The sequence below is a fragment of the Argiope bruennichi genome, chromosome X1, assembly GCF_947563725.1.
Source record: "Argiope bruennichi chromosome X1, qqArgBrue1.1, whole genome shotgun sequence".
NCBI classification, from domain to species: domain Eukaryota; kingdom Metazoa; phylum Arthropoda; class Arachnida; order Araneae; family Araneidae; genus Argiope; species Argiope bruennichi.
Window position 1 is genome coordinate 98,444,368 of NC_079162.1, and position 13,644 is coordinate 98,458,011.

The 13,644-nt window shown below is 30.5% G+C and overlaps 1 protein-coding gene across 1 annotated transcript in view; it reads left to right on the forward strand.

Moving 5' to 3' along the window:
- LOC129959483 (uncharacterized) overlaps positions 1-13,644 on the forward strand; it is a 52,219-nt gene that overhangs the window by 22,435 nt on the left and 16,140 nt on the right. Inside the window, exons 2-3 of the mRNA XM_056072335.1 lie at positions 7,280-7,406; positions 7,893-8,035. Of these exons, the coding sequence (XP_055928310.1) occupies positions 7,280-7,406; positions 7,893-8,035 (270 nt within the window). The remainder of the gene's footprint in view (positions 1-7,279; positions 7,407-7,892; positions 8,036-13,644) is intronic.

Below are 13,644 nucleotides of genomic sequence, written 5' to 3' on the forward strand. Positions count from 1 at the left end.
AACACAGACACGCTAAAATAAATCTTTTCCTTTAAGAGCTTACATATGTTATAGTTAGTAATATGGAGCTTGTTTCACTCGAGAGGCATCTACCACAAGTGAACATTTTACAGATTCAGTATTTTTAAGTAAAATATTTTAATTTTTGTGTGTATTAGTCATTGCTTGCACTAAACTTATGCTGATATTGGCAGTATAGAATACTGATGCAGTAGTTAGAATTGATGATTAAAATGTGTCCTAACTGAAACTGCGTTTTAATGATCAGCAATTAAAAATATATTACTATAGCATATATGCATTTGATAACTTTTTTTCACCAAATACCTCTGTGTTTAAATTATATTCTTTTATAGGTCCTTTTTTGTTACAGTCTCCTAGCACTCACGAACTCTTTTATCATATTAATAAGTAATTTTAGTAAAATAAATTATCATTGTATTAAAATAAGTATTCACCTGTTAATTTGCTGATTTTTGGTTTCTACCGATCGCCGGCTATTTTCTGTTTCACTTCTGATGTGATTGAAAAAAATATTTTGTCGCTTTCTGCCACAATGATCATAAGTGAGTACTGAATCTTGAAAAGTTCTTTAACGATTATAAATTTGGAGTTTGTGTAAAAAAAAATATTGTCAAATGGAAATAAAGTTAAGGTAATTTTCGATTCTAGGCTCATAATTTTCAGCAGATGAATCGTCATTTCTTACCATATTTCCTTGAAATTAAAACTAGGTCTTTTGATAATGTTTACTCCAAAAGACAGCCTAGGGTTTATTTTCAGGAAATGTCTTATTTTCCATGCAGAACGTACATTTATTCATATAAAAATTTCATATTTATTTCTCATATATTCATGCGTAAAAACTTGCATTTATTCAAATGTAGTCATACTGCTTTCTTCTGGAATATTGTAGAAAGCTCTAAATTTTCCTTTATTTTCGGTCTGAATTTTTCTGAATTTCCTGTGAGATTATTTCTTTCCTCATATCTCATGTCCATCAACAGAGTTCTATACAAATCAGCTCTACATAACTTGCTTTTAGATTGGCAACACTGCTGTCTACTATTTTATTCTCTCAACCCTTCGGCCAAGTAACGACATCTTCCAAGCTAAGAATCACAAAGTTTCGTTTCTGATTCCTTTTTATTTCATTTTAATATAGTCGCTGATTTCTGTGCTCAAATGGCTCTTGAATGACTTGCATATTATTGGATCAAAAATTTGGCACAAAATGTCCGTAGTTACAAATCTGAGTGAGTGTTACAGTAGTACTCAAATTGTATATTCAGCAATACGTTTGGTACCTATATCGTGCACGATCTTAACGATTGCTTATTCTAAAGATAGGGGGTTTATTGCCAACTTCATGAAAATTCATACTACGGCTATTTTATTCTCTCAACCCTTCGGCCAAGTAACGACATCTTCCAAGCTAAGAATCACAAAGTTTCGTTTCTGATTCATTTTTATTTCATTTTAATATAGTCGCTGATTTCTGTGCTCAAATGGCTCTTGAATGACTTGCATATTATTGGATCAAAAATTTGGCACAAAATGTCCGTAGTTACAAATCTGAGTGAGTGTTACAGTAGTACTCAAATTGTATATTCAGCAATACGTTTGGTACCTATATCGTGCACGATCTTAACGATTGCTTATTCTAAAGATAGGGGGTTTATTGCCAGCTTCATGAAAATTCATACTACGGCTCCTTTTTACTTTCTCGAGTGCAAAGTACAGGGAAAATATTGCAACAGTAAAAAAATTCAAATTCGAGATCTTGACAAATTTCCAAGTTTCAGATCTTCTTCAGTCTCAGAAATGCACTTCTGGTATTATGTTTCTCTGTCTGAGGATTCTACAACTCAAAATCACTTTGAGTAAGAAATATTAAATTTATTTACACAAAATTTATAGAATTCTATCAAATTCTGTGCGAAATACATTCAAAAGAGGTCTGTCTTTCTAGCTATCTGAATACAAGTTTTTACGATAACAGCAAAATTAAAAGAATTAGATAAATAAAACTTGATGCACAGATTTAACATTTGAAGTGTAGATACCTATTAAATTTGGAACCAAATCTGTCAAGGGATTAGTCTTCTGTAGGGCATGTACTCACGATAACTCAGAAACACAATGAGTTAAATATATAAACTTTGTATATGATTTTGTGACTATATTTGTAGTCTTGGGTCAAATTGTGGTTATAGTCCGTTAGAAAAAAACCCAAATATAATGCAAAACAAAAATTCGATTTTTTTTTGATGTTGTTAACCACATGCCAAGAATTAACCCCAAAAAAATTTGCCTTCACATCAAAGAGGAATATTTCATAGCTATTATTCACCAATTCCGTGTAAAGCATAGTGGCCTTACTGAAGGTCCACAATTTTATGCCGGGGGAGGGGGTGATGACACCTTTCTTAGAGTTCATGAGAGAAAATTTTGAGGAAATCACTCCCGCTGGTTTAATTGGGACCCCTTTCAGGGAAGCACAGTATATGTATGGGAAATTTCATGCAATAAGAGTCACTTCATCGTTGATTCATTGATATGATTTAGTTAGCACAAATCTGAAGTTCAGAGAATTTTATATGGTACTGAAACCCTTTGAAGCATTTTACAACTAAAACACATTAAATGAATCATCTCATCTTGGAAAATAAGCGAAAAGCAATCATTCAACCTCTTCATATTTCTCGAAAAGAAATTGTTCTCGTGATTTAAGATATAATGATAACTTCACAAAGGAATATGATAGAAAAACTTCAGAAAAAATGTATTTTTATTTTAAATAAAAATGTCATAGAAATAATAATTTGGGTTCCTCTTTTAAGAGGGTTTTTATTGTGGTTAATAAAAAGAAAATTTACGCAACAGAAAGGTTCAAACATTTCTGATTGAAATATTTTCAGTCATAAAAATCTTATTAATACCAAAAATATTGAAAATAATAATTGCTATATATTTATATTTCATAGTGCAGAGATACTGTGTAATATCTCCCCTCACAGCTAAAGTCACCTAACTATTTGCAAATATAAATAATGTATGATGGCATATGTTTAAGTAAGAAAAGGGCCATTTGAAGCATGTACCAAGTTTCGATATTGCAAAATTACAAATTTTTCATATAACTCTTCTTTCCCATTATACTTTTAATTATTAAAAAAATAGAAAATATTATTCAATGAAGCATTTCTTTCTCTTTAAAGTAGTGTTAGACACCTTAATTTCTCTAACATGCACAAAACCATTATTTTTTCTCCTCTGAAAAAGTATTTCCTCATCATTGAAATAAATAAAAAATAACCAAGAAATTAAACGTTTGAATAATACAGAAAATTCTGCGATGATTGAAAATCTAAGAATGTATATTGCTAAGTTAAATACAATGCAAAAAATTAAATGCCTTCATCCACAATATTTAAAACTTTGAAACGTATAATAAACTAATACATAATATACTTATTGAGAAACTTATCTCAAATTTAAATGCAAAATAACTATATTTTCATAATTGATATGGACTGACAGATATCGGTTTCACGAAAACAACATTTCGAAATAGTTGCTGGATAATAAGAATTATTTTGATTTTGAATGAAAATAGTTCTTTTCGAATAGTCAGCTTTCTAGAATTGTTTACCAAATTCTCAATTCCAGTCAACGCCTCGATATTCCTCCAGGATCAAATAAGTGGATTAAATACATTAAATACTTATTTTAGAAAGGATTTCAAGAAGTTTCCAGACTTTTCTGAGAGACCTATTTATGAACCTATGGGTTTCAAAGAATGGAAAAGATTTCACTTCGTTGTTAGTATTCGGAGGAATTGAATTTACTTTCAAGATAATGTCAACTGAATTCTCTGACGTCTATTCTATTATCTCTTTTCAAATTATTAGAATACAGTAATAAGTCATTTAAAATATATAATATAAAATACCTTCATAACAGAATAGTAAAACTTACGCAGACATTTAGAATGAAAATAAGTAAGAATCCATGATATTTAAGATTGATGCAAAGATATTCAGGTTTCGGAAACAATTCGTTGAACACAAATAAAAATGCATGATTAAAATTTCTGCTTCATAATATACTTATAGATACTTAATAGATGTGTATGCACATATAGTAGTAATTATAAATGACAACTTTGCCTCAGTATCTTTAGTAAAATTCTCTTCAGGAATTAAAATGCATTTTCAATCAGCGGACTCCCAGACAAAGGTGTTATCTTGCTCCTTCCCCATAATAAAAATTGTGGTTTTAAGGCTGTGAACGCAGCGAGTTCTCAATATTTTATATTCAAAATCCCGCCCAGAGCTGCAGTTTCAATTAGAAGATCATATACCAAATTTCCGTTACTTACAGAAGGCCATTTCGTTTTTGAATTATTATATTTGCATGTATGCGAAGGTATGGACCGACATACAACGGATTTTTTGCCGGATTTGGTTCTAAATTTGTTAAAATCTATACTTCAGATGATAAAGCTACATATCTAATTTTATATGTCTAGCTTTGTGTGTTTGTGGTTATGATGCTCATTTAGATTCTAATAGACAAACTTCCTCATAAGAGATTTCGTTGAAAAATGAACAAAAATCTACAATTTTGCAATGACAATCACATACCAAATTTCAAACGTCTACCTCAAAACGGTATTGAGTTATCGTGTTCACAGACAGACAAACAAAGTTACAAAAGTTCCAAAGTTACAAAGTGTAGCTCCATGGTTACAAAGTTACAAAGTGTAGCTCCATGGTTACAAAGTTACAAAGTGTAGCTCCATGGTTACAAAGTTACAAAGTGTAGCTCCATGGTTACAAAGTTACAAAGTGTAGCTCCATGGTTACAAACTTACGGGATTCCATGGTTCAAATTATATGATAAAATGATATCAAATTATATGATAAGGCCATGGTTCAAAGTTACGAAGTTCCAAAAATTATTTTATGTACTCAGGGTCTGAAAAATGGAGATTCGCCAAAATCTTGAGTTCCAATTCTTTGACGATTAGAATGCTTTCTCTTTACTTATTTCGTATTTAATAAACTGATTTAATGCCTTACTTCTTCGATATCTAAGTACACATAATATTAATTACAAATAATATTGTATCAGGATCTTCTCTTAGATTCTCTTGTCTTAAATTTAAAATGTTTCTTCATGCATTTCTTAAAAACCAGCTTAATACTTCGTTTCATCATTGTTTATGTGCACATTAAACTACGAATGACATTCCATCTTTTGTAAGAATCAGTTCTAATTACGCTAGTATATAGGCAAAACAATTGTCTATAGCATTCGTAGATCTGAACACCGCCTCCAGACAAATTGATAAAAATGTTTGCAAATAGTTTAGATTGATGTTTTATGGTGTGTCAAATTTGCTTCATTCAACATGTTAGGCTTAGCAGACCTACAAAAATGTGTACTGATTGATTGAATATTATATATAGTTAATGATAACGAATAATCATCTCAAACTTAATAATAAAGTTACCCTATATGGTTAATTTGGGTAATTTTTGGAAACTTCTCTTCTTTGCCTCTTTCTTTATCTCAACTATCTCTCGGCCAGCTCTTTCATTAGTTAATGAATCAGACTACTTGCAAACCTTATTATCGGATCTCTAGAAAGTACTACTCGATAGTATAAGTACTACAGGGTGTCCTACAAGTATGCAGCGTCTAACTTTTACGTGTTTGGATAGAACACGTTCTGACGAGTATGTTCATGTATAACATGTGGGGTCCCAGAATATAGCGTCATAGTGTAATTAAGGTGTGAAGCTTGTGCCATGAAAACTTCAAGAAATCAATGATAATCAATTCGTGAAAATCAATTTTTATTGAGAACTTTCAATATAACAGATTTTTGAAATGTCAGCCGTTTGAACAAATGTCATGGTGAAATCTGGGGTAGAAGTTCGCAACTGCTTTGTGCAAAACGTCTGTTCCAATTTCCTGGCACTCGGTTTTAATTGCTGCTTTCAAGTCATCCAATGTTGAGGGCTGTGTGAGATACACTATGTTTTTCAGACGTTCCCATACAAAAAGAAGTCTCATGGGTTAAGATTCGGCTAGTAAGGTGGCCACTATTGCCTGTTCTCATAACAGAATCCAACCCGATCACTCTATCATAAAAATATTCCGCTTAGAGATCTAAGTTTCGCTGACTGTGGTGAGGTCTAGCACCATCTTACATAAACCAATAATCATTTATTTTGTTTACGTCATGCAAGAATGAAATGACACCGTCATTCAACACATCAAATAAGCTTCACCTGTGACATTTGGGATTTTTAAAAAAATTGGACCAATGACTTCTTTGGCAGATAACGCACACCAAACTGTGAGCCTAAGTGGTGCAGTGGCCGAACTATTGCATGATGGAGATTTTCAGTCACCCAGAATCTCCAGATCTGTTTGTTAACATATTCTTGGAGGTGGAAATGCACCTCGTCTCCAGATCCGATTAAAATCAATTTCGCCCCATTCAACCTTATTAATCATCGTGATTGCAAAATCAAACCACCTTAAACCATCCGAATAGGCCAATGGTGACTGATTTGAATTTTGTAAGGGAACAGAGCAGCATAAGAATTTCATATTCACTTACAGACGCGCTTTTCTTCTCATTGGTTGCCACAAATTTGCATAGTCCCCCTAGGGAAGCTTCCATGATGTGCAGTCGTCGTAGGCATCGTAATTTAGAGTACAAACCGTCGGATTCGTAATTAACCTTCTTCGTGTAGTTAGACTATGATGCTAAATTCGGGGACCCCATATGTTATACATCAAAGTACTCGCCTCGATGTGTTATATCTGAATCTGTAAAAATTAGACACTGCATATCTTATGGAACACCCTGTATTAACAATAGGTTTGAGGCTTAGTATTCGAGACACAAGGGGGCGTATAGAGGCCCCCAAGCATCAATCTAAGAGGTCCCTACAGAGACAAAATATTTGTGTTTATGTCACTTTATAAAATAAAATATCGTGAAAAGACAAAAAAAAAAAATAACGCCACTGCAGAAGGTTTAAGATATCTTATGCAGGTTGTTGACCTTATTGTTTTTCGCTCAAAATATTTTTCTTGTGCTTCTTTTACAATTTACTTTAAGTACAATTCAATTTGCAAAGTGCTATTACAATGCAATATGTTACGAATCCTGGCCAACGTTTGTTCCATTTCATATCAGTAAAACAAAAACAAAAATATCTTAAAAATTCTTTATCTTTTTTTTTCGTTACAGCGATAGTTGGTACTGAAAGCTGTTCAACAAGCGAATTGGAACGCTGCTTGGTAGTTCTGCAGTCAGTATCAGAAAGTGACGACTTGGCCCTCGCCACATCGAAACAGGAGCTCCAATTAGTATGCAGGTAAGCTGGAAAAATTCATTCAGATGATACTTTTTCTTTAACTTCTAAAGCTGAATTTTATAACATTTTGTCCATCTGTCAAAGAAAAAAACATTTTTCTTTGGGACTCGTTAATTAAGTTACAAATTAATAATTCGTTGATAAAATGTAGATCCTTATTTCATTGACCAGTGCTAATATTAATTTCATTTTTTAAAAAGGAAACAAACGTAACGTTCTAAAATAATTACATTTCAAGGAATAAAAATGCAATTCTAATATGTTGAGAGATGACATTTACGGAAATTTCTAAAATTGTTAATAATCTAATGTAAAGAGGAACGATATAATTTTAAAATTGTTTTTAGTGTTAACATAATCCATTCTAAATATCAGAATCTACGATATTTTAATTCTACAAGTATAATCTTACACCATTTTTGCTAGTAAATTGTGCCTGTTCGATTTCTGTTTTTAGTAATAAAATAGAGCATCATTTTCTTTCAGGAAATTACAGAAAGGGGTCAAATGCATTGATGACCACAGCTCACGTTGCTTTAATTCTGCGCAACTGCGAGTATATGATTCTGTAGTGTCAGAATCTAGACAAGTTATAGAAGATATCTGTGTAGATGGAGAGCTGCAAAGAGGTAGAAAAAGTTTAGTTATTGCAACCATTTTAAGGATTTTTCTTTAGAAAACTTTCCATTTATTCTTATATTAGCATTTCATTCGATATAAAAGTTTGAGGAATATGTTCTTGGTTACTGAAAAAAGTATTTTTTTATACGGTGGGTAGCTCTGTTTGTGGGTAAAAGACCCACAAACAGAGCTATTTTTGTCTTTACAAGGATATCGGAAAAGAATGAATGATCAGGCCACCACAGTAGTAAGTCAGATACTGAGACAAACACAAAATGGTTCGAAATTGACACAGACATTAATTGGTTATTTTTGCCAATTAATTGGCAAACCAACATTGGCAAAAATAACCAATTAATGTTCGTTCTGTTTCTAGTGTCACATTTAATTCATGAAGGCCACAATGAAAAAATACATCTTGCATCCAAATACCTTGTTACTCACTTCAACTTCCAGCTTAAACATGGCGCTAAATCCGTTATTTTTAATAATATGGATTCTTCAAACACAACGAAAAAATTGCGATTAGTTGCCAGTCCGAGAGAAAATCCCGTATTATGCTCTCTATAAATGTAGCATTTTCATAGCTTTTAATTTTGTTCTTATTTACAAAATCAAATGTAGAAACTTACATGTTCTTGATATACGATAAGTGAAGTTGACAGTTTAAAAAAGGCAGCATACCACTAGCTATACACATAGATATAATTTAGAGAGATGTTTGAACTTGCATAATTTCGTCCGGTAATTAATGCATACAGTGTGAAGCGATTTCTCATTACCATGCTCACTTTAGCTAGATTCAGATGTATATTATACAAATAATTAGAAATTATATCTGAATTTAACTCTTTGTAATTTTTGAATTTGTATTTTGAATGTTTTCGAATATGTGAAATAGGGCTATAGTCACACCTGAAGCTCAAGAATGTCCTATATTCTATCATAACACGACCCACATAATAATACCGACGTGATTTCTTAGTCCTAAAAATTTTTGGAAGGATAGTGAGTCTATCCTTAATAAGTTCAATAATTACAGATTCGAATAAGTAAAAAAATCTGGCATTCTTGGCCAAAATCATCATTATTATTATTTTTTGGCAATGAAGACAATTTCTATTATTGAAAAAAAAATTTGAAAAACGTAAAATCTCAAAGTATGTTTAAAAATACATGCTACAGTAAATATTTTAGTACTCTCAATGCCTGGCTGGCTCTGGACAGAGGTTTAGATAATTTCTTCTTTACTGGTGGATTGGTTCCTTTTTCTCGCAAGCCTTACTCCTTTTTCGGGTAAGCTGGATTGGTGTAGATTTAAGGGAAAAAAAGTAAGTATCTCATTAACATATTGAAACAAATATATGTTCAATTAAAAAAACATTTTAAAATAGGAGTAAGTCATATCACTGACTCTCTGACCCGCCCGAAGGCAAACGGATAATAAAACTGAATGAGCGGACCGCCGTTACAGCAATACTGGCGGGAACTGTGATTGAGTACTAAGGGCCATCACCGGCCACGGTACCACACATCCCTAAGGAAGTAGATCCCGTCATCGATGGGAGGAGCCAGACCTCCACCTTTTCATGTATCCTCCAGGGTGGCAAGAACCAACCACCATTCCGGAAGCTTCTGATCCTCATTTAGAGGTCTCCCCCCAGGGGGTTTAAAACAGGATTAAAGAGGGTGTCCACTCTAATCGTAACCAAAGAGCTAATTTCTGAACCTACACGATAGACATTTTTTCCCATTGGAAAAATGCTTTCAATTAATTAAGTATTATGTATTTCAATCTGCCAATTTATTGCTGAATAATTACGATATATAAATTTTTATACTATTTAAAATTTCTAATAGTAATATTTAGTAAAAAAATGTTAACATTCTAATATATACAATAAAAAATATCCATTCTTTTATAGCAAAAAGTGACCAAACCGAATCCATTTAAAATAAATAGAGATTGCATATAAATTTATTTCAGGGAACACCAATTAGGAAAAAAACGAAGAAGAGACAATACTAAACAAAATTCAAAATATCATTGTAATTCTTTCAATGATTTGATTAAGCAATCTAATTCGTAATATTGATAACTCTCTGGAAATTTTCTCAGGACAAAAAAAGGAAATTTATGAACTATTCTTCTGAAATTAGTAGTCATTTGTGCCGAAAGCATAAAAATTTACTTTTAACTTATTGTTGCTAAATTAACTTAGGTTCTGTTTCTCTGCAAATCATAACAATCAGCTCAGAAATTTCATTCATTTGCTGAATAATTTTAGAAAATTGAATTGAAAATGCAAAAGTTATTGAATCTTAAGCTTTGCAATCTTGATGCAAAATTAGTCTTTTTATTTTCATGATTCAAATCCAATCATCTGAGCTGAGTATCCTAAGCCTAACTTTATCTCATCAAACAAATGATTAGAGACAGCTGAAATATGAATACTATTTCAAATATTTCCTTTTATTTATTCTATTTTATTCTGCTTCAACAGAATAATACCATGCTTTTTACTTGTCTTTTTTTCGATGTCTAAGAAATAGATTGTTCTTTTCAATCATGCGAAAAAATTACCTTTGCCATTTGTACCAGCTTTCGATTATTTCTGTATTTAAGCTTTAAAATGATAAAAATTCATTTAAGAGTAATTATTGATCATGTGAGTGGAAAAAAAACTAAGAGTTTCTGACTCCATATAATTTTGTTTATCATATAAACTAGTAAAAGGAGAAACAAAATAACTAAGTTTAATTTGCAATATCAGGTAATACGTTTGATTCCGGATTTGTTGAAGCGATATATACAGAAATGAATATAAATAACAACGCGCGTGACAATGTAAAAGAAAATAGTTTGATATAATCAACTCCAGCAAACTTTCATTGAAATTTTTTTAAATCACAAGGGGGATACTTTTTATAAGATTTTTGCATACTTATATTTAATTTAACTTATTTCACATTTGTAACACGACATTTTCTAATCTATTTTTCACTTACATATTGATGGAACAGAATTCTGTACAGTTGTTTATCTCTGCTGAAATTAAATAGTTTTTAGAAACTATATATCTATTTAAAGCTTTTACAATTTAAATGTCAATTAATCGATTAATTATTGCTAATTTTTAATTCTGTATGCATGGGGGCCTTTAACAGGGATTTTAAGAAAAATTTAATCCTAAGATTATAACATATTTCCAATAATAAATTATCAAGTATATTAAGTTTTTAACAGATGAACAGAGAATTTTTTCATAAAAAACATAAATTTTAAAACAAAATCTTAAAAATGTAAAGCACTTGAACTATATTATAAAGAAATAAAGCCAAAATGTATATCACAAGAAAGAAAATTCCGAAACAAAAATTAGATACATTATAAATATGATTAAATTTTAATATTTGTTTCTAATTCCCTGTTTCGATCAATGCTTAATGCATCTAAAATTTGTTTTAACATCAAAGTTTTACAAACACATGTTGTTTTTTCCATATACACTAAGATATGGAGAAAATAATTTGCTGCAATTTTCGTAAAAATAGTAAATGATTTCTGTTCTTGTTTTTCAATTAATGTATTCAGATTTTTCAAGTAGATAACTTTCGATTAATTTGCTTCTAGTTTTCCAATCACAAAAGTATATTTCAAACTCAAAAAAAAATTATAATAATGTTTTCTTAGCATTCAGGATTACAGCCAAATATTCCAGCATTTATATCAAACCTTTTTAGCAAACAAGGACGCAGTATTCAATAATACTGCATGTAAATTGCATTCTGTGCACAGAGAGTTTCGAAAAAACACATCTATTTACAGCAAGATATATCGTTTGTTTCACAATGATTTTCTCTTTTTAGATACAAAAAAAAAAAACCCCTAGCTTGTTCCGTTATCCTTGTATTGTAGAATAAATTAAATAAAACTTTAAATATAAAAGAAGAAAAAAAAGAGACAAAATTTATATTAGGTGTTACAAAACATCTAAAAGAAAAGAAAAAAAGAGACAAAATTTATATTAGGTGTTACAAAACATCTAAAAGAAAAGAAAAAAAAGGGACAAAATTTGCATAAGTTAGATGTCAAAAGACACCTAAATGATTTCTCAGTAATAAAAATGGGCACTTAATTGTCCTACTGTAACACTAAATTTGTAAATTAAGATAGAGCAATTACTTCGGATATTGTGGAAAAAGGAAATAAATACTTTTAATTAATTTTTTAAGCCAAACTCTCTTTTTTATGACTCTTTTTGAATCTGTTATTAACGTGTATTTGCTTCCATTTTGCAACTAATATTTGTCCTTAGACCCAGTATATAATTGTATAGTCTCTCAATGCAATCAGGTAAGTTTTCTTCAATGGTTTTTATTGTAGAGTTATATTTCCTCAAATGTCCGAGTTTTTCGATTTTCTACCTATATATACCCATCAGAATATTCACAATTAATGATGAATATATTCACAATTAATGATGAATAATGTATAAATAATTATTCTTCAAAGAAACAATTTGCGCGTCAAATCATTTCAATAAATATAAACGTTACAGTATAAACGTTACTCAAGCGACTGAAACATTACAGTATTTTGGGTTTTAATAATTTTAATTGTACTAAGAGACAAGAAGTTGACAATTATGGAGAAAAATTACAAACATGTAATTTAATCTTTTAAATAGTTAAAAATGTTTCCACCTTTTTCAGTTTTAGCATAAGTTTCAGTTGCTTTTATACCACGTTTGGATATTACTTAACTGTAAAAAATAAAGGATACATTTTTTTAAATAGAAATCTATAAGTCATTGTTTTATTGGTTGAAAATTCGTATTGAATTCAAAGTTTAAGAGCTTTAGAGATTAAGAACATCATTTCAAGACGTAAATGAAAAAAACATCCTGAGATGTAGCATTCAATTCCAAGTAATGAAAATCAACTGAAACTGTGCCTCTTTCTATAGTTTCACTATCTTTGGAATAATATACCTATCGTAATTTCAAGATGCTTGAGGATATTTTCTTACTGTTCGTGGTAAGTCTGATTGGCTCTATATTTATTTATCTTAGCAGAGTTCTAGAAATATTTCGGAGAAATCTTGAAATGATGCCGTAAACAGTCAACAACTAGTCAATGCTCATAGGCAAATTTATTGCCAAAGAATCTACTTACTCGATACTTTTCACAAATCTCTTTTTAAATTTTTGGTCTATCTTTCGTAAACTGCTACTATAAATTTGAAGTTAATCAGAGGGTCAAAAATGCTCTTTTTAAAATTCATTGAAGAATTTTAACAAATTTGCACATAATTATAATAATTTTAATTTTAATAAAAATTAATTATAATATAATTATAATAAAAACTGCTGAAGAATCGGGATAATTGTCTATGTATTATTATTAGCATATTAGGAGTAAAAGCTAATGTCTAAACCTATAGAACTTTTGGAGCCTATAAAAGGAAAACACACGAAGAATATACACAAATTGGTAAATTGGATAAATATAAATACTTAATAATAAGAAAATTCAAACCAATTGGAAAATTTAATAGAAAATAAATCTCTTTAAAATTTGTTTGTATCTTTAAGTTTTCTCATTCAGTGAATGA